The sequence below is a fragment of the Bos mutus genome, chromosome 18, assembly GCF_027580195.1.
Source record: "Bos mutus isolate GX-2022 chromosome 18, NWIPB_WYAK_1.1, whole genome shotgun sequence".
In the NCBI taxonomy this organism is placed as follows: Eukaryota; Metazoa; Chordata; class Mammalia; order Artiodactyla; family Bovidae; genus Bos; species Bos mutus.
The window spans coordinates 53,164,975-53,190,361 of NC_091634.1; the positions used below are offsets into that span (position 1 = coordinate 53,164,975).

The 25,387-nt window shown below is 44.9% G+C and overlaps 1 protein-coding gene across 2 annotated transcripts in view; it reads right to left on the reverse strand.

The window, feature by feature from the left end:
- CDH13 (cadherin 13) overlaps window positions 1–25,387 on the reverse strand; it is a 1,011,871-nt gene that overhangs the window by 674,841 nt on the left and 311,643 nt on the right. Inside the window, exon 1 of one of the 2 annotated variants that reach the window (XM_070388651.1) lies at window positions 4,032–4,146. The exons of the other annotated variant lie outside the window; for it this stretch is intronic. Within the exon in view, the coding sequence (XP_070244752.1) occupies window positions 4,032–4,131 (100 nt within the window). The 5' untranslated portion in view covers window positions 4,132–4,146. Of the gene's footprint in view, window positions 1–4,031; window positions 4,147–25,387 lie in introns of those variants that run through there. 2 annotated transcript variants of the gene reach the window in all.

Sequence of the window (25,387 nt, forward strand, 5' to 3'; positions counted from 1 at the left end):
GCTCGCAAATGAAGTAAAGGTTATCTTTTATTTTAGCCAACAGATGTATTGGCCTTGGGGCCGAAATCTGTAAGAGTCTCAGTTTTAAAAAGGCATGAGAACTTCTTGGCTTCCTTTGTTATTGTTAATATCATGCAAGTGACTTGAAATCCTGAAAAAGTGCAGGAGGAACCCAGGTGAATCCTATCCTGTGATGGGCAGAAAGGAGTGAGAACCACAGAAACATATTCCTGCTTCCTCACTGCTGACTCATTCCAAGGGAAGCACAAGGAATATGCGTCTTCCTGGAAATGAAGTCTATAAGTCTTTTCTGGAACCCTTGCTTTTCTATAGAACAAAATGTTGTCCATTCCAAAGGTGAAGTTTGGATTGCATTTGACAGTGATTGGCAGTTGGCTTCTTAACTTCCAGCCACAAGGGATTGGAGCTGGGAAGGAGAGAAAGAGAAATTGTGTATGAGGGGAGGAATGTGGATACAGAGGAAGAAAAAATTATGATGTGATCCCGTGTACATTCACTGGGGAAGAGGGCAGTAAGGATATTCCCCTGGATGGGCTGAAATGAGATCACAGGCTGACAAGAAAGGAGCTGGGCTTCAAATCCTTGGAGACAGGAAAAGGCCCTTGAGAAGAGCTGGTCAAGGAAGATGTGATGGGGGTGGGGTGTGAAGAAGAGAAATTTGCTCAACAGTTGTTGGATAGAGAACCCCTAGGGCCTGGAGAGAATTTATATAATTGGATCCCAGGGATTTTAACAAGGGCAGTTCCATTCAGACACTAGGGCTTTAAACTAAATTCTAAATGTAAATCACAATGCTTGGTTAGAGAGAAAACTGGCCAGGAGGGGGATAAAAGTGAATCAATTCTAAGTAGATGGGTTAAGCTAGGAGAGCTAGTTTAAGTACAAAAAGGACACAGTATTCTGATCATAACATGAATGCTGCGGAATACTCTGTGTAATAGAAAAAGAAGTCTGTGACATTACTGACTGATGGAGCCTAGCCTTTCTTGAGGCCTTTTCTTTTTTCAACTCCTTACACTGCTAAGTTTCAGGTATAGGTTGAATATTCATTCGCTCCCTCACCCATTCATTCTTCATTCTCTTTCTCCCTCTCTCTCATCTACCTGGAATTTTTCTAAATGGGGGTATAGTTGCTTTACAAGGTTGTGTTGGCTTCTGCTGTACAACAAAGTGAATCAGCCATATGTCCTTCATCCCTGTTGGGAGCCGTGTTAGGCATTACTGACACATATGTACATATATAACAGCTCCCTCTTGGTCTTCCCTCCCAGCCCCCCAGTCCCAGCCCTCTAGGTCACCATAGAGCACTGAGCTGCACCCCTGTGCTATGCAGCAGGTTCCTATTAGCTATCTGTTTTACCCATGGTAGCATACATATGTCAATCTCAATCTCCCAACGCATCCCAGCGTTACCCCCAACCCGTGTCCACAGATCCATTCTCTCCATCTCCTTCTCTATTCCTGCACTGCAAATAGGTTTCTCTGCACCATTTTTCTAGATCCCACATACACGTGTTAATATATGGTATTTGTTTTTCTCTTTCTGACTTACTTCACTCTGTATCACAGATTCTAGGTCCATCCACATCTCTAAACATGACCCAATTTCATTCCTTTTTAAAAGCTCTGTTTTCTGGGTAATTGTGAAGCTCATCCTAGATTTCAATTTCAAAATAACTTAGCTGCTTCACTATTTAATTCATTCATCAGTCAGTTTGTTATCTAAGATCACAAGGCTGGCTTAGGTGCTACTGCCCAGAGCCTGCAGCACTAGAGATAAAAAGAGGAATGAGACAGCGGAGGCCTCAAGGAGCTGATCGTCCACCCAGTAACAGTCTTATCTGAGGTCATTCCTGTCTTCGCCTCTCACCTCCGAGCATATCCTGTCTTGTGCAACCCAGAAATGTACTGAGCAAGTATCCAATTTTAATCTTGAATTTGCTCTTGATTATCTGCTCTCTTTCTGAACATTTCCAGCTTTGCTAGAAGCTTCCATGTTCTTCTAGCTCTGTAGATCCAGCCTCCAGCTTCTCTACCTGACGTCAGGGTCACCAGCCCTATCTCCCGTTCTCCAGTGACTTGCAGGGAAAAACACCATTCCTTCTACTCTCCTTACTTTGGAGGACTCTAACCTGTTTCTTTCTCTAGAAATAGTTCCTTACATTTGAAAGAAAACACACACTAACACACACACAGCAATTTTATTGCTACAGTTTTGGCCCAGCTGCCTTGGGTTCCCATCAGTCTTCAGTGATTTAAGGAATAGGGTTGTCACTACAAGATATTAAAAACAAAAACCAAAAAATAGCTCTGCTTTAGTGGGTGGGGCAGTGCCATGTTTGGGCAGGAACGCTCTGCTGGTTGAGACGCCCTGCTGGCAGCAAGTGGCAGGAAACGATGAGATGAAGGGCTATTGGCTCATCAGATTGTGACGAACACTTCAGAGGGAGGAAGACCTCTTTGCTCTGGAGAGAGCTTATCGTTTCAAGTCACAGGAGTAGACATCATCCCAAAGAGGGATGCGGCAAAGTGACACAAAGTCCTCAAGTCTGTCTCGGTGTGACGGTGGAATCCCGCAGACCCCGGCTGAGAAATGCAGCCACGGAATCCCCTGCTCGTTCTTTACCATTCTTTGTGATTGAAACAGTGAAGAGCTGTGTAAAAAAGAAGCCCCCTTAAATGTTGGCTAATTTGTGCCAAAACGAGGCAGCAGGCCCTAAGATCTCTGTCCAACAGATTGAAAGATGGCTAATTAATTCAATAGAATCCTACTGTTGGGAGAGTTTAAGGGAGAAAAGACAAAGGGAAAAAGAAGCCATGAGTGAATAAAGACTGAGAAGCTGAATCACGAGGGGTGGTGATGGCCACTGTGGAGGGAGCAAGGGAGGCAGCATCTGGGAAGAAGGCAGGATGACTGGAGTGCTTCTGGCTGACTCATTTGTTGGTTCTTTCAAAAGACATTTACTGGATGGCCATTTTTATACCAGACACTTGGCTGGGTGCTGTTGGTTCATGAAAAGCCAGTTACTAAGTCCTAATTCTGTCAAGCTAAGATGGGGTCTAATATTACCTTACGTGGTCTGTGTGATGTTCTGATAGACTTAAGGCACCCAAACCCCCTAGTCTGCCCTACACAAATGGAAAGCACTAATTAATTAAAATGTAAAAGAACTAGGGGATTTGGAGCTCCAGGTATGGTAGAAAGACATACGGCCCAAAGTCTTACAGCTGAACTTAGCCTTGTGACCTTATGACCAATAAGAGCAATTGGCTATGATGCAAGCACGGCTTGAGATACAGTCCCAAGGCTGGGCTTGCCTCTTGCATTTCTACTTTAACCAGAAGAATGAGAGACACAGGGAACAGAACCGAGTCTTCCCCCCACCACAGTCTAGCACTAAACCCAGCAGTTTAGGTCAACCACATTCCAGATGACCCTCAGATGCGTGAGCAAGAAATAAACGCTTGCTGTGATAAAGCACTAACGTTTTGAGGTATTTTTGACCCTGAGGGCACTGAAAATCTGAGAGATCTGCTGGGCTAAAGAGTCTATAAAGGGATTTTGTGACCATGGACTTCATATATTTATGATGGAAACGGTAGCTATTAGAAAATGAAAGCGAGAGTGGGTGTTTCCAACAAAGCACTCTTGTCCTTGAATCAAATGGCAAAGGCTTGCCATCAAACACCACGGAAGTCAGTTCTGGGATTCACTCTGGTCCCCCAGTGTCGTAGAGGCTCAGATGTGCCAACAGAAAAACACATCATCAAGAGAACATCACGAACATCTACAGAGCGTGTGGCTGGACTCTAACCCGGGCTCTACTTGTATTGATACATTGTTGCATTTGTCCTACAGCAACTCCATAATATGTTTGAGAGTAATGTCCACACTTCAGAAAGGAGACAGAAGTTCAGAGATGCTAAGGGTCTTGCCCAAGATCTCACACACAGGACGTGACAAAGCATTTTTAACCCCAGAGCTGACTCTACAAAATCTGTACACTTACCTCTGGAGGGCCTGTGTGAGATTTCTTCTGGAAGGGAAATGAAGAGGAAAGCTGGGGAAACATCTAATGAATCCAGTGTCATCCAAACACCGTTTAGCATCTTCGTTGGAGCCTTCTGATTATAAAATTGATGGCACTTTATTTTTTCCTCCAAAACTACCAAGTCTTGATTATTTCAAGATCTCTGAGTTCTGCCTTCCCTGCAGAATAGGATGAATCATCCTCTAACTTCTCTTTGCTGTAATAGAGATGGATTTCAACTTCCCCTCCTTTATATTCCAAAAAAGGTTCTCCAAAGCTCTGAAAGATCCTAGATGCTAGAGTTCCCTGGACACCAGTGTGTCCTACAGAAGTCAAGCAACACTGGGATCAAAGGGCTTATTACATTTTACTTCTGTAAGGACTCCTCTCCAACACTTAGGAAAAACAGAGCAAATAATATGAGTTGCTGACCTTATTCAACAGAAATAGATTTGGAATGTGACGTTCCTGGTCTCAGTAAGTCAACACGTCTGTGCATGCTGCCTTTCTATCACCCCGACAGGGCTGAGCATGTAGAGGAGGAGGGGAAATAAAGATACAGATGTTCTGGAGGCACAAGTTAACTATTGGGAACACTGTAGATGCTGGAGAGTTGTGACAACTGCACTCTAAGCCCCAGGGTAAAAGCAGTGATTATAACTTTAGCTAATAGTTATTAAGCAGATATATGTTCTAAGCTCTGAGCAAGGTGCTTACACATGTGTGTTATAGCAGAGTCCTCACAAAAATATTCTCAATAAATTTCCCGGTTTAAATTACAGCTCTACCTCTTACTAGCTGTGCAACCTTTAGCAAGTTATTTAACCTCAGCTTTTTCATCTGTAAAATGGGAATCCGAGTTGCACCTCATTCAGAGAGTTGTTAGGAATACATGAACTAACAAAGTGCTTGAAACAGTGACTGGCACACAGCAAGTTGAATATGAGTGTTAGCTATCATATTCAATATCATATATCATAGTGTTAGCCCATTGAATCACTTCAATAAATCTAGGGAATAGGTGCTATTAAATACCATCTTTATTTTATAGCTAAAACAAAACAAAGCAAAAAGTCATGAGGTTCTGGGAAGTTGAATATCTTACTCAAGCTCACTCAGGAGATAAGTGGCAGAGCCAGAATGTAAACACATTTCTATTAGATTCTGATCTATATGTTCTTGAGCACATTAAAGCAAACAAACAAACTTCTGATAGCATAGAGTATTTCCAATGTGAAGACTCCGGTGAACTGTATCTAAAATCTGGGGTGTTGTTGCTGAACACAGAGGTGTGGTGTCCAGACTACGCTGGCCAATAGGATTGCAAGGGAAATGAATCTGTTATAGTTTAAACCAGTTTCTTACTCCCCTTCCCCTGAGATCCTGATTTAGAACATTGCAGTGTTTTTTAATGGTTTCCCTGGTGATTCAGATAATCCACCACATTTGGAATCTACTGGAATAGGGCACTCTCATGATTGCTGAATCACTCAGATCTCTGGTATGGAAAGTCTTACGGGCTGCCCAGTCCAGCTTCCCACCCATGGCTGGAAGCCCGTGTCTCTGGCAGATGTGACTCAAAGCTATGAGGTGTGTACAGCAAAAGCCCTCTTTACATGAACCCAGGTCTACTTTCACCAACTGTTCCTCTGTTTGGAAGCTGAGTGATCAGATCCATTCCCCATCACAGTTAGTTCCTAGAGGGACGGGGTAGGGGGATGGTGCACAGAGTAGACAAGGGTAGATTCATTCAGAGAGACATGCTCTGAAGTGAGGCATGGATTTGTCCCCATTGTTCAGGGTATGCAGAGCCCCTCTCTCATGCACATGCTCCTGCTGAATGGCTCCAAAATCTCTAGTCAACTAACTGCCAACTTATGTCAAGCATGACATCAGCTCACAGGAGTCCTGTCTCATGGATTCCTCTGTTGTTCCTAAAACATCTCATTTTCCTCCCACTTTCTCCTCCTGGTGCCAGGGAGCTTGCATTGTTTGAATACTCCCTTACTGGCTGTTGCAAATTCTCTGTGTCTGCCTGGAATCCAAGGAATCCAAGGAGCTGAACTTCACCATCAGGTCTTGGCCCTTTGACCCCCTAGCTCAGAACAGGGCATGTTAGCCCAGACCCATGAAAAGCAGATGCAAGGTGGGGTTCAAGACCAATGGTTTTATCAGGGAAACACCCGGTAAGAACATGCATAGGAAGCTGGGAGCACCCGGGAAAGCCATCAGACTAAGTGGCAGGTCTGACTTGGAGTGACGGAGAGAGGGATGGAAGGTTAGTAGAGGGGTCCTAGAGTCTAAGGAGGTGCCCTGCAACTAAAGGAGGTCCTAGGGGAGTCCCAGAGCGAAGGCCAGCTGTCAGATGAGTTCTAAGACTCCCAGGAACTGGTCTGCCTTAGCACCCCTGCCTTGCTGAGTCATTTGTGAGAACTAATAAGAAGTACAACCTCAGCCCAAACATGGCCATGGGCTTAAGAGCTCGGCAGCTGAAAATGTTGGCCAGTTACGCTCCTGTGGTTAGAGGCCTGGGATACATATTCTCATGGTTGCCACACTTAGCAAATGTTAACCGTCACTGTTTAAAGGAATATCTCTCCTGCTCAGCTGATGGAGGTATCCACCAAACATTTTTTTACTTATTTCAACTCAAAGTGGACAGAAAGATTCCTCATTCTTCAATAAATATTGAGAAGTCTGGGCCATTTATAGAAAGAGCATCACTAGGAGTTGCACTGGTTATGGGAATATGCAGAGTTGACTGTGTGGGATGCAGCCAGGAGAAGGCATCCTGAAATATGCTGGGGCAAAAGACCTGAATAAAGACTGGGGCTGAGCTGAAATCAAAAAGGAAAATCTTCTTTGTGGAATTCAGAGTTGCAACCATAGAAATGCAGATGGTTGTCCCAAAGAAACTGCATAAAGACGGATTCTTGAGATGGAAAGATAGCAGTAGCAGAATGGTGGCCTTCCCAAACAGGGTGTATTCTAATCCCTGAAACCTATGACAGTGGTGAGTCATATGACAAAAGAAATTAGGGATACAGACGGAATTGAGGTTGCTAACCACTTGACCTTGAAATGGGAAGATTATCATGGATTAATGGATTATCTGTGTAGGTCCCATGTAATACTGAATGTCCCAGTGAAAGACGGGACCAAAGACAAGGGAAGATTTAAAGATGCTGTTGGTTTTAAAGATGGAAGGGAGAGTCGTGTGTCAAGGAATGAAGGTAGCTCTAAAAGTTGGGAAAGGCAAGAAAATTGATGTTCCTCTACAGCCTCTAGAAGGAACTGGATAACACCTTGATTTTTGCCCCGTGAAACCTTTTTAGGACTTCTGATCTCCAGAACTAAGGCATCTTTTGTTGTTACTTTAATCCATTTAGCTTGTGTTAATTTGTTACACAAGCTTACACAACAGGAAATTAATACAGTTCTGATGTCAGAATCTTGAAAGAGAACTGTAGATATTAACGGCATAAATTCTAATTTTCTGGGGACCTTTATAAATGTTTTAAATCAATTCTCATGTGTAACTCTACAGAGTGGGTATCATTATCCCCATTTTACAGGTGAAGATGCCAGGACTAAAAGTTAGCTAACAAGTGCAAACACTGAAAGTTGAATCAAGGAAATAAGGCTTCATAGTTCCTGTCCCTAAAACAGCATTGTACTTCCTTTTTCAGAATGGAAGAATAGCAAGAAACAGCCCTCAGACAGTAAGGGAGGAGGAGGGACTGTGCGTTAAGCTACAGAAGCTATGGGAGGACCAGTTTTGAGACTGGGGTAAGAAAAGAAGAAACTATTATTAGAAGATGAAGCATGGGCTGTGCAATGGTCTAGACTAGGGAGCCAGCAGTGTAGCCTTTGAGAGACTTACTGTAATTGGGAAGAAGAGTCAGGAAGGTAGGTGCAGTGGTGCAGCAAAGGCTGGCCGTGAGCACTGTATGTGGGGAGATATATCAAGAAATGAGAGTTTCCCCAAAAATTCAGAAAGTGGAATCAAGCAAAAAAAAAAAAAAAGGGAAAGAAAAAAATTATGTGGTTTGTTGTTTATGGGGCAAAAGACCTGAGTAAATACTGGACTGAGCTGACATTAAAAAAGGAAAATCTTCCTTGTAGAATTCACAGTTGAAACCATAGAAATCCAGATGGTTGTCCAAAGAAACTGTGTAAAGACAGATTCTTGCAGCAGAAAGACAGTAGTAGTGGAATAGTGGTTTCTCTAAACAGTTGTGTAATTTTTTTTTTCCTTTTTGACAAAAAAGAAGAAAGGAAAATACTTGAAGGGGATGGAGAGAAAGGGAAATACAGAACAGATGGCCTTAAGACTTAAGGTTAAGTCTTAGCAAAAAGAGATGGTCCTTCCTCTGAGAGGAGAGGAGGAAGGCACGCACAGAGGGTGGAGAGGAGGATGAGAACGTTCATCTGGACCTCACTGGATTTACCACCTCACCCTCCAGAGATGGGGTGTGGGAGGATTGCCTCAAGAGTGGAGATTTAGAACTGGAATTATGGTACATGAGCTGGGGAACTGAGGAAAGAGGAATAAAGCGTGCTTCGGAGAACAAATTTATCAGGGCACAAACTTTATTCACAAGCACTGAGGATTAATTTACTTTTGCGATATGCTGGTGAGAAGCAAAATGGAAGTATATTATTAGTTTCCTCCTTTTGAATTATTTTGAAGTGACCAAGTGAAAGTCAGTAACCAGATCAATGGAAAATGACTCCGTTGAAATGGAGTCCCTTTTGAAAACTGCCCTCAGCCGATACGGTGTGTAAGTCAGCCAATCACAGGAGGCCGAGCCTCTGATGATGGTGCTTCCCAGGCTCCCAGCCTTCCTTTGTGCTGAAATGACAGAATTTGGGGGAAGGAAAAAAAAACAAAACAACTCAGCAGTCATGTGTTGTCCTGAATCACTAACCAGAAAGCCCCAGGAGGGTTTCAATACACTGGATTAAGGAGAGGAGCTGCCGACAGGAACTCCATGACAGAGACTTCAATGCAAACAGTTGTTCCCTTTTAGTGCTCATGAATGCCTGGCCATGAAACAAACAAACAAACGTTTCTTGACTATTAGGAGTCATGAGCATGAAACATGAGGACCAGAAAAGACGAGAAGGTTCATGGATACAGTTCATGAAGTCTGAGAGCTCTAGGGCTTTGCCTGGGCAAGATACTGAAACCAAAGTCTCAGCTACTTCTATTCCAGAACATAGAAACCACCCCCTAGCTTGTTGGGGAGGATTAAGACGGAATTTTTTTTACTGAAGCGTTCAGCACAGAGTTTTTACAGAATGAGCCCTCAAGCAACATTTATACTCATTCTAACATACAGTGCCCAGTCATCAGAAGTATATAATCCATATTTTACTGAGCTGCCTTCAATGTGCCCATCTCATGTCCAGCACTTCAAATCACCGCCTCAGCCTGACCTCCTCCTCCCATCTCCCTCGTGAGGAATGGTCTTTGTGGACTCAGTCAGCCTGCTCGCTGGTCCTCTGACCAATGGGCAAAACATATCGGAGAGGGACGAGAGGGAAGAAATGCGGGTTTTCATTCCTCTGCTCCCTCGTAGCTGGGACACTGAGGGTGGCTGTGTCTCTGAACTAAAAGTCTCCATGTCTGTTGGGTCACCCCACACACCAGCTTATAGCCTGGCCCTCTCTGTGCCTCCCTGGTCAGGGGGCTCCCCTTTCTCAGCCAGGTTCCATCCTGCAGCCCCTGAAGGAAACTGGACACATGGCTGAAACTCTACTTAGTCATCCAAGGGAGGGCAGGGTCACACAATCCAAAATGGAACTCAAGTACGCAAATGGATTAACCTGATTGATGCAGATATCTTCAGGAACATTTGAACTTCTTCAAATGTCTTCCAGTCGGTTATTTATTTGTTAAAAGACCCTTTAGGAGGAAAGATATATTTTTCTCTCCCTTCTTGTCACTGCCTCATGGCGGGTGGGGATCAGACTGCCCAGAATAGACGTGGCCAAGACAGACGGATGGGCCAAGAGGTTCACACCCTCTTCTTAGAGCAGGCCACTGGCCTCACCCTGGCCACCTTGCCCACCCACTCATGGTCAGGCCTGAGGGAAGGAAATCCTGAGTCTTGGTGCTGCATGACTAGCCAGCTGCGTTGCAGGTGCTAGAATTTGTTCACAAACCAAACACTTGCTGAGTCTACCCTCTGTGCCCTGCACCATTCTCAGTTTTGGTGACAACACAGCCTCAAAGTCCCTACGGGAGCCGAAGTGCCTGAGCAAGGGGGGGTCCCACCTGCATCGTCTACCACTCGCAGCTCTATGAACAGGTCTCAATCTCCCCCTTCCTGGGTTGCTGCAGTTGTTCCATAAGCGTTAGTGGTCCGCGTGCGATGCATTCTCTACAATGCAGTCAAGCACTTGGCACAGGGACAGGGTAATAGGCTAATAATTATTGTTTCAATCCATGAGGAGAATGACTGGAGAAATGTCTGAAGTGTAGTTAAAGTGAAGGAAAGAGACGTACGACTCCAAATTACTGTGGAAGGTAATCCACACTCATTAATGGAGGGAAGAAGACACAGTCAGGGACCCCAAGGAAGAAGAAACTGCCTGCATGCGGGCAAGTGAGAGAAGGCTTCAGAGGACGGTGAGTAAGTGGAGCTCCTGCTTGCTACCTTCTTCAGAGCCCAGGCCCTTCAAAAGCCGGTCCCCGCTGGTCTGCCTCATCCAGAGCTCTTGCTTAATGAAGACTCTTTGACTGTCTCCCGAGTCATCCACTTTTCAACTCTCCTCAAATCTTATCTTGAAAAATGCCTTCCTTTCCTCCCTCATCAATGCCTTTGCGTTTCTCTTTCACTTTGTTATTGGCCTCTGACCAGGCACTTTCATCTCTTCCCAACACAGAATCTTTACAGCCCTGTTTTCTGCCGTTTTTACAAACCCGATATACTCTCCTCTCCTGCATTATTTAGTGCTGAAAACGGAGGGAGGAGAGAGATCAGAAAAATATGGTGTGCCTAATTGCGTTTTGCCATGAACAACCCTAAAAGGAGATCTCTGCTTTTCAGAGATGGGTGTGTGTGTGTGTGTGAAGGGAGAAATTGAGGAAGGGGAGGTTAACTTGAAATTAATTGATAAAATTATTTATATGTAAACATGTGAAAATTTATCTCAATATATTACTCTCCAAGAGGGAGAGCAAGGTCTGCAACGATACCGTAAATTGGGAAGGGCTGATTTAAGAAAGGTAGGAAACTATTTTAACTTAATAACTGTGCAATGAGAATGTTGCTCTTGTTATTTATTGGGTGCTCGCTGTTTACCATTTGCTCCGTGAGGACTTTGCATCGTGACCTCATAGAGCCCTCACAGCACAGCAGTCTGTGAGCAGACAGTATCACTATCCCTGTCACACAGAGAACAAAAAACAAGGATCGGAGAGGCTTAGGCAGTCGCCCGAAGTCACCCAGCAGCTGTGGACCTGGGAATGCTGCCCAGGCCTGGTTCTGACCCCCTCCTCCCTCCTCACTGTTTGAGGCTCTTTTCCAGGGAGGCCCTGAGCCCTGTGTCCTCAGGTGGGATACGGGTATTGTCTCCACTTTTCCATGGAGGCCCCTGAGCACCCTACCTTGAGTGCCTGATGACATAAACAGCACCCTTGCCCCCTGCCACTGCCCCCAGACCAGCCAATCCAGCCACAGCAGCCAGGGGCTCGAGGCCACCCCATCCCCTCTACCGATGTCACTCTGGGCAGCTCCAGCTCTCCTTAATACTCATCTGTGCTTTATATCCATGAGGCTAACAGAAATCAGACAGGTCACCTCCTGAACAGCAAAAGGGGGTGTAGGCTGGGGCAGCCATCTGGGAGAGTAATCCAGCAGCATCTCAAAACAAGTCTAGTCTTACCTCAGGTCTGCAGGTCCTCCTGCTGCTGTAATAAATTACCACAAACTCTGTGGCTTAAAGCAACAGCAATGTGTCACTGTACACCTCTAGAGGCTGGAAGTCTAGCAGAGGTCTCACAAGGGTAAAATCAAGGCGTTCACAGGGCCGTGTTTCTTCTGGAGGTTCTAGCGGGGAGACTTGGGTTCAATTCCTTGGTTGGGAAGATCCCCTGGAGAAGGGAAAGGCTACCCACTCCAGTATTCTGGCCTGGAGAATTCCATGGACTATACAGTCCATGGGCTTGCAAAGAGTCGGACACAGCTGAGCAACTTTCACTTTCACTACACCTTCTTGCCTTTTCTGACTTCCAGAGGCCACCTGATTCATTGATCCCTTGATCCCTTGACTAATGGCCCCTTCTTCCATCTTCAGAGCCAGCAGTGTGGTGTCTTCAAATCTCTGGCTCTTCTGCCTCTTCCTTCTCTCATAAGAACGTCTGTGATGACTCTGGACCCACCTGGAAAATCTAAGCTCATCTCCCCGTCGCTTAAGATTCTTAATCACATCTGCAGAGCTCCTTTTGCCCTGTCAGGCAACACATTCACCCATTCTGGGAATTAGAAAGTAGACATCTTTGGAGCTGTTATTCTGCCTGCTGTACCTATGGCCCAGTAACCATATTCTTGCATATATATGATTCAAGGAACTTTTCACACTGATCCACAGATGAGTCGTAAAATGTGTGACTGCAGAGTGAGTGGGTATTGGAACCACAATGGATGTGCCACATGGAGACAGTGGAAAAGTGAAGCGTGAAGGATGAGCAACCCATGGGAATAGACAGAGATTACAGGAACAGCCTAGATGTTCACACAAAGAATGTTTAATGAAGGAAGTTAAGCAATAAAATAAGGTATGGTAAGTAACACAGGGTCATTTACATCAATTTAAAACTAAATCCACAGACGTAAAATGGCAATATGTATTTTGCCTGAGTACGATCCAAGCAAAAAAAGACATTTGTACACATTGTCAGTGGCTGCCAGTAGGACTAGAGAAGGGAATGGAGTGAGGTGGGTGAATAAAAGGAATAAAGGAGACTAAAGTAAAACATATGCTCAAACACCGCTTTCTCCATGAAGCCACCCTGCCTCCTCCAGCCCCCAGGTGGAGGTGCCCAGCTCTGCGGTGCCCCTCTTTAGTGGAGTTCTTGCATGCTGCCTTGCATTTGTCTTTTTGCATCTCTCCTTTCACCCTGAGCCTCTTGGAAACAGGGACTGCATCTGGTTTTCCTTCGTGTCTCTGAAGTGTAACATAACGCCTGCCTCACAGTGGGTACCTATTACATGTTTTGTTAAGTTGAAAAGTGAAAAAACAAGACTTCTGGAGTGGGGTGTCTCATATGAGCTGACACGTAGAAAAACTTCTAAGGACACCCAAATGGGCTTTAAAGCTAAGTTTAGAGCAGAAAGTTGAATCGTAAAGCCCGTTTCTTCAGGTGAGCAAAAGAGAAGGATGGTAAAGAGAATGCAGACTTCCTCAGCATCTGCTTCACCTCCAACTCAAGACAAGGTGCCAAGAAGAACGAGCATCAGAATGAAAACGCAGAGCTAACAGAAGCGAAAAGACACCGTCTGTGAGTCAAAGGTGTGGAAGGCTGCACCTAGCGGCTCTAAATAATTCCACGCAGAAGAACAGGAGCGCACTGAGACAGGGCTCGGAAAAGCATCTCCAAATATTTCAAAAGTGGTGGTGGATTCTGCGATTCTATAATGAGACTGACATTGTTCAGGGTCAAGACTCCAGAGCTGATCATTAAAGCGACGGTTTGAACACTTAAAATAAAGGGGTGAACTTTAGAAGCCTGCAAGGGTTCATTACAGTCGAGTTGTGCCTGAGTGACCTGGTTTCCTTCATGGACATTAAATGGCAAAAGACAGACTTGTAGTAGATCTTTTATCTCAATTTCAGCAAAGACTTTGATAAGCTCTTTCTTAGTGGTTTGGGGGATAAGGTAGCAGTCTGCCTTGGTAACCACTTCAATGGACACACCCAAAATGGCATAATGCATGGAGTGTGCCAATCCTGATGGCTATTTCTGGGACAATAGCACCCCCAGTAGTAAAAATGGCAGACGTGAGCTGAATGCTTTCCATGTGATGGGAACTGTCCTTGGCAATTCACAGTCAGTCATTTTCTCCTGCTCCCCCCACCACCATCAACTCCATGGGGAAAGGGCCATTTTATTCCACTTTGCATGTGAGGGGAGTGAGGTACACACAGGAGAAATATCTTCCCCAGGTGCCGTGGCTCCAGAGACTAAGCCAGCCCAGCACGTAATGCTGCTAATGAGCTTGTACACTAGATGCTGGGTAATGCAATTGCAGAAATGGAATTCAGAAATGCAAGCACCTCTGCAGAAATGGAATAAACACTTCCCCTGTCTTACTTCTCAACCATTCCCTGTTTCTCACCCAAACACAGCTCTCACACTCAGGATTTTCCTGCCAATACATTTCTCAATAACAGCTCTCTATGATGTAGCCTGCTCAGGGACTGTCTTCCTCCTTTGTATTGGTCTGTTTCTCACACTCTTTTAACCTGTACTTAATCAGTGCCCTCTGAGTTTTGGCTTTGGGATTCAAGTTCGCCTCCTGCTGCCCCTCCCCTAGATAGACCTTTTTCTGTTCTGAAATCCGTCTACGCAAGGTGCTGTAAAGTACAAATCAGCTTACAGCCGGGTCTGCAAGTATGAGACTTTCTGGACTCGAGGGTTAATGCCTTAAACACCTACAGAGACTTCATTCTCAAGTAATCCTCAGCAGAGCAGAGCAATCACTGCAAACAAAGCTAATGGTCATATTAAATCAATCGCTGCAAGACTGGGATTCAGCAGATACTCCCTGTTCAAATAGGATCTGGAAGAGGTAGCACCCAAGGGCACAAGATGCTTAGGGGGAAATAATCCAGCTGACTTAAATGTTTGTGCTTTTCAGATTTCATTCTTATCTAACTAGGACAATCTATTTTGTTCTGTATTATGACTAAGAAGAAACCATTTGAATTCAGGCTTGAATCTGGGGAGGTGAGTTTATGTCACAGCTATAATCAGTCAGTCAGCCGTTCGATGCACACTGGTTGAATACCCGTCGGGAGTAACAAGGTCAAGCGGATGATGTTCAGGGTCTGGAGTCAGGGGTCTGGGATTTAGGTTCTGACTCTTTCATGCATGGACTGAATGGCCTATACTCCTTAGTTTTTAAAATGCAAGTGATGATACACACCCCACAGGGTTGTTATGAAGATTATGTTTGTCTCCTCCAGAAGCTGATCATGAAACAAGTGTATGCAGTTTATTTGGGAAGTAAAGGGAGTACCCATAGGAATAGGAAATGAGATAAGGTAGGCAATGTAGCCGCCAAAGGTTTATCTGTCAATTGTAGGTGGGGAAACAAGAAGCACATCTCTTGCTGGGGAATCCTGGAGCCCAGGGTTATGTCATCTGATGGGTGAGGGAGCTGGGGTATTTATACACTAGCTCCTCTGGACTGTGATTGAGGGCTGCTCCCAGGGCTGTGTGTTCCCTGGCAAGTCAGTTAGGCCTGAAGCCGGGGAGGGATAAGAAGCAGGGATACCGGCGGGGCGCTGGCAGTGTCTGCTAGAGAATGTGCAGCTACTCTGTGTGACAGCCCTACGTTACTCCTTCACGCGATCTACGTTTACAGAGCTCCAGAGCGGAGTGAGCCCTGTGATGGACTGTGGGCACAGGGAGTGAGTGACCTGCTCTTGTGATAATTTCACTGAAGTGTGAAAGGCAGACGTCAGTTAACAGTGAAGAGTGCTGGGGTAAGGAACCAGCAACAGAGCGATGGAAAATACAGCATTGGAACTTCATCTATTACAAGGATCAGGCAGCACCCCCCTCTCCCCAGACAGGTAGGGTTTGGGTCCTTCAGGATATGCAGGCGTTAGCCTGTGAAAATTAGGGATCTCTAAGGGAAGAGGATTCAAACATTGAGAAGCTCCTGAGCAGGGAGAGACTAAGAGCCAACAAACTGTGGCCCTAGGGCAAAGTCCAGCCCGATTCCTGTTTATGCAAATACAATTTTATTGCAACACAGCCCCACTGTGTGGTGGGGGCTTTCTCCACACAGTGGCAGAGCGGAGACATTCTGTCGTCCACAATGCCTACCTGGTCCTTCGATGAAAAGAGTTTGCTGACCTCTGGTTTATATTAATAATCTGGAAGTAGATTCTAATGCATTCTAAGCCATTAAAAATATTCACTATTGCTCGATACAGGTATGTGTAAGAACCTATTCATGAAAAGCTCATAGCCTATTGAGGGGAACAAAATGGCCAAGTAAATACCTGCAATGCCATGTGACCGATTCTATAATAAAAGTCTATACCAAAGGTTCATCGAGCTGCCAAGCAGAGAATAATCAGTTTTGGCTAGGGAGTGGAGATGGCTTCACAGAGGAAGATATGGGTCTTGAAGTCTCGGTCCATTTCTGGGTTAACGTAAGGAGTTCAAATTAATCCAGGCAGAGCATAGAACATGTTCAAAAGGATAGAGAAGAGAGAAAGCAGAAAGCGTGCAGGAAAGACTGCAGTTTACCTCCCTTGGGCCTCCAAGCAGCTGGCAGGGCCATGAATGTGGGCTCTGGGGAGAAATACCACTTAACTCCCTTCACCTCTACCACCAGCTTTTTAAAAATTTTTATTTCAAGAATTAGCCAAAACAGATAGTTACTGCATCACTGGGTCTGAGGACTTTTCGGAAAATAAGAAATTCCCTACATAAAGGATTCAAGACAGGGAAGTGGCAGACTTTAAGCACAGCAGAAAGAGTTGAAATGTTAGTATCCTTGGGTATAAAACCGGTATATTTGATCTCCTGCTGACCAAACTGTAGACTATTGCAGCATGAGAAGAGATGATGATAGTAATACGTTGTAATCCCACAGAATAAAATAAGACTCCATAAGCCCATGCTGATACTACTTTTAAAAATGAAAGTAAGTTAACAAATGGGGAAGAAGGGAAAATTCTTCCTTAAAACAGAATGCTAACTAACAAATGCAGAAGAAATCGTGCAAATGGAAAATCACCTCTTGGCAACTGTGACTTTAATAATAGCGCTGGGAAATGATCATTAATGAAAGCTAGAACTAGTGGATGAAAATAGGGAAAGAAACAGGGTATTTGTGAGACTGGCAGTATCTCCTTATAAGATTATGTAAAAAGGAAAAATACTAAGTTTACAAAGGAGAAACGTGGCAGATACCACCCTAAATAAGAGAGCAATGCTAACATCACAGGAATGACACAGGCAGATATACTAAGTGCTTCCCATAGGATGCATTAGGATTCTGTGATGCTTCTGTGGTGTTCTTTCCATGAGTGCATAACCTGGAGTAATCATAGGGAGCGTCACGCAAACCCAGATTGCAGTTCTAAAGTATATCAAGATCATATAAGAGAGAACGAGGTAGAGGAGGTTTCCCAGATTAAAGGAGGCCAAAGATATGAGGTCTAAACACAGGGTGAGACCCTGAGTTGAATTCAGGATCAGAGTAATTATTTTTTCCTATATGCTATGAAGAACATTAGTACCATAATTGGCTGAAATTGAATCAGGTTTGCGGATTAGATAATATTCTTTCAACAGTGTTAATTTCCTAATTTGATAATCATTCCATGGTCCTGTGACAGCAAAGAAGAAGATCTTTGTTTCTAGGAAATACCACTCTGTAGATTAAAGGTAGAGGGGCACTGGGTCTGCAACGCAGTCTCAAATGGTTGGAGGGAAGAAGTAATAACTAAGCAGATTCGATAAGATGTTAACGTTTGGGAAATTTGGGTTGAGGGTCTGATGGGATTATCTGTACTCTTTTTGCAGTTTTTCTGTTGGTCTGAATTCATTTCAAAATAAAAAGTTAAAAATAAAACTTTACATGTTTTGGAAGGCAGACTTCCAAGACAAAGGCTCTGAGTCAGACCAATCTGGATTGGAATGTTTGAGCTCATTTTGATTAGCCGTGTGACCTTGAGCCAGTTATTTAGACTATGTAAGCCTTGATTTTCTCGTGAATAAAACAGGAAGACTAATACCTACTTCTCAGGCTGAGGTAAGGATGATATTTAGTCACTGTGTGTAAAGCTCTTTACACCGTGCTGGACAGCTCCTGAGCCGGCTCACCAGGTACCTCAGGGGGTTGGCGGAGACGCTCCATCAACTTGTTGCCTGATTGGTTGACAGGGCTTTTACGTGTCTTGCACGTTTGGGGCTTTACCTATGCGCTCGGCTTCATTAGAGGACCATGCTGTAAGTTCCAACTTTGTCTTTAAAATACGACTCCATAGAAAAATGAATGAATAATAATATAGTCAAACTAAAAGCTCAGCACCCTTATCTTTTCCAGTGTGGCTCTTGTTCCCTTCAGCTGAGCAGAGCATTTTGCTAACCCAGTTCCTAGAACTTTGAGAGAAGGTATGGGGAGGGAAGAAGGAGCAGAGTATAAACAAAAGGGGTGGTCTGACTGGGAGTAGGAATGGGCTGGGAGAAACTGCAAAGGAGGGGACACGAGGAAGTCTTCCTCTGGGTCAGAGGAGGATCGTTTCAACATGCTCAAAGAGAAGGGGGTACATCTTATTTGGTTTTAATTGTTGGACATTGTTCTTTGACAGCACGTGGTGTGGCTGAAGTCACATCACCTGCCGGGTCCATTTTCCTTTCTTCCATCCTAGTAAGGTGATATTCTTGGAAGATGATCAAGAAGGACTTTCCTTTTGTGCCAGTTACACACCCCTTCCCCACAAAAAAACACCCCTCTGCTTTAATGCACTGAGAGTTGGTGCCACCATGTTCAAACCAAGAGAGTAACAAAGGAAACTCTAGTACAGGGAACAGGGCAGCACTGGATTAGGCAAACGTTGGAAAGGAAGTAGTTTAACTATTGGATAAGCTGTAGGTGGTTATGTTTTACTTCTTTAAATGCTCGGCTTTATATTACACGGGCTGCCCCTGACCTCCATTAACCCCTGGAAGCTTTACATACATTTCCTCTCTTTGGGAAGAAGTGCACGACTGCAAGATTTCACTTTCACTTTTCACTCTCATGCATTGGAGAAGGAAATGGCAACCCACTCCAGTATTCTTGCCTGGAGAATCCCAGGGACGGGGGAGCCTGGTGGGCTGCCATCTATGGGGTCGCACAGAGTTGGACATGACTGAAGTGACTTAGCAGCAGCAGCAGCAACAGCTGTGAGTTGATACCCACCTCCTACTCCAAGCAAGAAAAGTGATGCTGACAGGAGCCACTCACTCAGGTTCCCATAGAAAATGGAAAAGAGTCATCACACTTACTGATACAGAAAACCCACATGACTGTTCCCCCAATGTGGGCAATTATCTCCTCTCCCCGACTCTTTACTTCTCCCCAAAGGTTTAATGGGCTGAACCACTATCTTCTGTAAAAATGGCTACCTGCTGTCACAGAGCCCCCATCCCTTATCACAAGTGTGCATTGGTGGTGTTTTGAGATTGCCGAAAACTTGATATTATTTCAGCTTAGTAAGCCCTTGGGGATCTTTCAAGATAAAGCCATTTCATAAATTTAGCTGTGTTACAGAATAAAATCCTTTATAAAGGACTTAAAGAAAATTACATGCATCTGTGTGTCTTTTCTCCCAGTGTGCTACCATCCAGGTTGTTTCACAGGCACAGAGTGGGCCCACTATGGATTTATTAGATCTCAGCCATCTCCATTTCTCTCTGGCATGTGTCTCCTTTCCAGCGTTTTGAGGATTACATCGTACAAATTGAGGGACAGAGCGCTGTGCACACAAAGTGACTCAGGAGGTCTCAAAAGCCCACAGCTCCACTGGGCACAGGCTATTCCCTGTGTGAACAAGGGAGGCAGGGACCCCTACAAAGGACGTCACACCGCCAGGTCCAACTGTGAGAACAGGCAGGCCTTCTCTGTACCTCCACGTGGCTCTCCCGCAGGAGCAGAACTACAAGGGCTTCCAAAGCAAGGCGGGGGAAGCCTGCCCCCTCGGGTTCCTCACTTCAAGGGGAAATGGGTACTTTGGGCATTTCGCCAACATGCACAGAGCATTCAGCTTCTTTACAGACCACTTACCATGCCCCAGGGATGGTTCTAGGTGTTGAGGACTGGGTGGGCAAATGCAAATCAGTTACAGGCTCTGTCCCCATGGAGCTTACATTCCAATACGGCAGCTGGGGTTTAAATCAATTGTCATCAGATCAGATCAGATCAGGTCAGTTGCTCAGTCGTGTCCGACTCTTTGCGACCCCATGAATCGCAGCATGCCAGGCCTCCCTGTCCATCACCAACTCCCGGAGTTCACTCAGACTCCTGTCCATCGAGTCAGTGATGCCATCCAGCCATCTCATCCTCTGTCGTCCCCTTCTCCTCCTGCCCCCAATCCCTCCCAGCATCAGAGTCTTTTCCAATGAGTCAACTCTTCACATGAGGTGGCCAAAGGACTGGAGTTTCAGCTTTAGCATCATTCCTTCCAAAGAAATCCCAGGGCTGATCTCCTTCAGAATGGACTGGTTGGATCTCCTTGCAGTCCAAGGGACTCTCAAGAGTCTTCTTCAACACCACAGTTTAAAAGCATCAATTCTTCGGTGCTCAGCCTTCTTCATAGTCCAACTCTCACATCCATACATAACCACAGGAAAAACCATAGCCTTGACTAGACGAATCTTTGTTGGCAAGTAATTGTCTCTGCTTTTGAATATGCTATCTAGGTTGGTCATAACTTTCCTTCCAAGGAGTAAGTGTCTTTTAATTTCATGGCTGCAGTCACCATCTCTAGTGATTTTGGAGCCCAGAAAAATAAAGTCTGCCACTGTTTTCACTGTTTCCCCATCTATTTCCCATGAAGTGATGGGACCGGATGCCATGATCTTCATTTTCTGAATGTTGAGCTTTAAGCCAACCTTTTCACTCTCCACTTTCACTTTCATCAATTGTCATAGAATTTATCATATAATTAAAGTTGTAATTATAAACACGAGGGAAGACGGAGTATGAGAGAACATCAGGCAGAATAGAGATACCTAACGTGTAGTTAGAGGTGAGTTCTGAGACAGGAAAGGGGTGAAGGCAGAGGAGCGGCAGGGGCTGGGTAGAGAGGCTGAGACAGAAGCTCACTGCAGAGCTGACCGAGGGAACAGAGGGACAAGAGGAGGTGCGTGGACACCCCAGGAGCACAGAGCTGACGTCTGCAGGGAAGGGGGGCCCTGGCAGGGACTGGCTCTTTGTGGCAAAATGAAGCAGTTGAACCATTTCAAGCAGAAGAGGTCATGGGCTTGGGGGTGGAGGGGGTGGGACTGACCAGCTCAATAGGGCATTTTAAACCCTGATGCTGGTTGTTCTGGGGGAAGCGGTAGAGAGGGTATGTGCAGAGAACATGGGACTCTATATCAGTAATTAAATGAAGGTGAGAGCCATCTGAATTAACCAAAGCATCTGAATTGACCAGAGCAGGATGTGAACCGAGTGATCAAGAGGCTTGTCGGGTACAGTGCTGGGCTCTGGGGTCAGCAAGACAGAGCTCTCCAGCCCTACAGGGGAGAGAGACTAGGAAAGACGCAGAGATGAACGTCACAGGCCTGTGTGACCAGAGGGACAGAAGCTTAGCTGGACTCAGAGGCTTTAACACGTGCACTCATACCCGGCATTCTGAGAGGCTGTTTACATTTCACATGAAGCTAACTAGCTTCCTCCCATCCTTCCTTCTTTTCTCTTTGTCTTTTGCTGATTTTGTACTTTCTTTCCAGTTATTTCTCTACCACAGCTGCCTCACTGTATTAATACACAGTTCCTATAAAGATCAAGATCAAGGAAGCTTTATGTCTTAACCAGAAAACTCTGTTTGCACTTTGTGAATTACTTTTTCCCTTATGTATCATTTCCCTGATCTGTTTAAAGATATTTGTCCTGGATCCCAGGTCATTAGTGACCATTAGTAAATAAATTACTAAAAATGTGAAGTTTGTTTATTTATCACAGGAAACCAGGCTCAGTACTGCTATACATACTAACACCTTGAGATTCTTTTAAAAGACTTTAAATGAAATAACCCATGTTCAGAAATGAAGTGCAGATGGATCATTCCCAGAAGTGTTATTTGGTCTTCAGAACTCCCATCACATTGCCCATGTGTTTAGAGTTTTATTAATACCCACATGCTGATCAGCTTCTAGTTCATCTTCTAGATAACCACTGGTCTTTCTCCTCCCTCAGAAATTACTTGGATTCCACCCCTTTTTCATGTATCCCATCTCTCCTAATTTCCTTTGCATATTTGCAAATTAATATAGGTCTTTATTAGATTCCTATTGTTGTTGTAATAAATGACCACAAATTCTGTGGCCAAAAGGCAACAGCGATGTATTTTCTCACAGTTCTAGAGGCGGAAGTTCAAAGTCAAGGTGTCGGCGGGGTTAGTTCTCCCCAGGGACCCTAGAGAATTCTTCCTGCCTCTTCCAGCTCCTAGTGGTTCTCGGTGGTCCTGGGCCTGTGGCTGCTCCTCTTCTCTCCCGGTCACATCTCTCCTTCCCTGTGTCTTTGTCTTCCTCTGTGTCTCTTGGAAGGACACTTGGAGTTGGATTTAGGGTCCACATGGACAACCCAGGATTATCTCAATAACCTTAACCTAATCACATCTGTCAACATACTTATTTCCAAATAAACTAATATCCCTTAGTTCCTGGGACTTGGCAGGGGAGTATCTTTTGGGAGAACACTTTCTGGCCAACCATGGCATCTCTATTATTTTAACCGTGGATTTATTCTCAAGAAAGGGGGGTGATTCCAGAGGTTCTGACTTAGTTGGTCCAGGATGAGGCCCAGGTACCAGTGCAGTTTTTAGTTCCTTGGGCAGTTCTCACAGACAAAAGTCTGAATCACCAATGAAGCCAGGGAGTCCATCCCAGTATGTTAATTGCAGGGGGCTAGTTTCAACTCTTTATCATTTAAGGCCTGAATATAATACATTACATATCTAGAGGATTTAGCTATTGGAAAGCAACCTAAAGAAACAGAAAAGACCACAACTTTCTATTCTCCATTTCCCCAGAACTATGGGTTAACAGCTGCTTGTTTTCCAAGGAGCACCCTGCGGTGAGCATGGGGGAAAGAACCAGGGCTCATGTTAATCAGGAGGCCTGGCTGGGCTGCTCCCTCACACTGATTATGGGAAGTCATGTCTCATCTCTGGGCCTCAGCTCCCTTGTTGGGAAGGTTGAAGGTGAGTTGGGTGTCTTGGGGGAAGTGGAGGTGAAATTGCACATCACAAGGTACCCATCAATAGAAGCAGACATCTGCTCTGGTCTCCCAGTTGCATCTCAGAGGGTGCTCACCAAGACAACCCCAGAACCTAAGAATCCAACGCTCCTGCAGCAAGGCAGTTGTCTGTATGTTTTCTGTTCTTTCTTACCCCAGAAATTCACAACACAGTATAGAAACACTTGTACCAAAAACGATTTGTATAGAGTTCCTCCTATAATTCTGAGTCACCATGGACTTGTTTGCATTAACAACTGTCATTTTAAATAAAGAGAAAACCTACTGCAACCTCGCTACAGACAAATGAAAGAAGAAACCTTCTCTGAGATGTGCTCACACAAAGGAGTTCCCTAGGAGAGAGCAGAAATCAACCAAGTGAAAACACTGGTGCCCATCACTCTTTGTTTCTGATTTTCACTTTCTCGTAGCGACAGTACTTATTATTGAAATGAAAGCTAGTGTATATTTTCCTTGTGAAGTGCAGAAGGTGAAAACAATTCTTTGATATCACATCAAGCGGACAGTTCTTGTCAGTGAGCAATGCCAAGCTTTGTGTTGGGCGTGTTCAGATACATCATCCTTTTCCCCTGTAGCTCCAGCCTCCCAACCCTTCCCCAGACTCCAGACTCCTATTTCTAACCAACCACTCAACGAGTTTCCACTCAGAACTCTGACAGACACATCAGGTTCAACATGATGAACTTCACCCCTTCACCCCCTCCCCACGTTCACTTCTGCCCAAGTCCATCCTGTAAGACAAATAGGAAAACTGTTCACCAACCTGCTTGAGCCCAAAGTGCTGGAACCCTCCTGGGATCCTCTTCCTCTCTCTTTCCCTGAGCAATTCTGCAGTGACTCTCAACAAGCGTCCGGGCATGCCTCTCTCAGGACTGCTTCTCACCACCTGCACCTCGCCCACCCCGTGCTACACTGCGGGCCTCACCTAGACCCCCGCTGACTTCCCGCCTCTGCCCCACCTGCAGGCACGCTTGACCCATCCACCAGGTAATGGTTTTAAATTACACGTAGGATCACAACAACCGCTCAAAATTCTCCATTGAATGCGAAATGGTCCAGCCACTCTGAAACACAGTTTGGAGGTTTTTATAAAACAGAGCACGCTATTTCCGCATAACCCAGCCATTGCACTTTGGGGCATCTGTCTCAGAGAACAAAAACTTCTATTTGAACAAAAACCTGTATGCAAATGTCCATAGCTGCCCTACTCAAAATTGCTAGAAGATGAACACAATCCAGATGTCCTTTGTCAAGCAAAAGATGGTACATCTGAACCATGGTAGGCAACTCAGCAACACAAAGGAATGTGTAAACTTGCATTGCAAAGGGATTTTGCAGGTGGGATTAATGTGGCTAATCAGCCTGACCTTAAAATAAGGAGAATGCAGTAGACTGTCCAGTGAACCCAGTGTAATCACAAGCTCCTTCGAAATGAGGGGAAGGCAGAAGAGAAAGTTGGGCCAGGGGAGGGGAGAACTGCAGAGACAGTGGTCAGAGAGATGTGGCTTTGCTGGCCTTGAGGATGGAGAAAAGGGCCACAAGCCTCTAGAAGCTGGAAAACAAAAGGAAACAGATACTCTGCTAGAGCCTCCAGAAAGAAATACAACCCTGCAGACACCTTGGTTTTAGTCTAGGAGATCCTTTTGGACTTCTGACCTCCAGAACCATAAGAGAATAAATCTAGGTTATTTTAAGCGACTGAGTTTGTGGTATTTTGTTACAGAGGCAAAAGGAGGGGCAAAATACCCTCTGCTCCCAAAAAATGTGATCTAGAGTTGACTGAAATAAATGCCCTGTAATAAAGCCGCCACCAATGCTTTCTTGTCTCTGTCTTCTCTTGAAGCAAAACATGAGTTTGAAATGTAGGAAAGATATAGGAAGATAAACACGACTTCTGAAGCAGAGGCTTTCCAAATAACAGGGGGGATTTCCTTGCTTTGTATATTCCATTGCTGTGAAAGATAATTGTTTATATCCAAAGGAAAATGTGAGGTATTGGTTACAGCTGTCAGACCATGAACACTGCTGCGAGAGCCTCGTTTCTTGCCAAAAGACCGTACAATGTAGATTTCAGTGACACCAGAGACGTCTAAGCACATTTCAATTTGATCT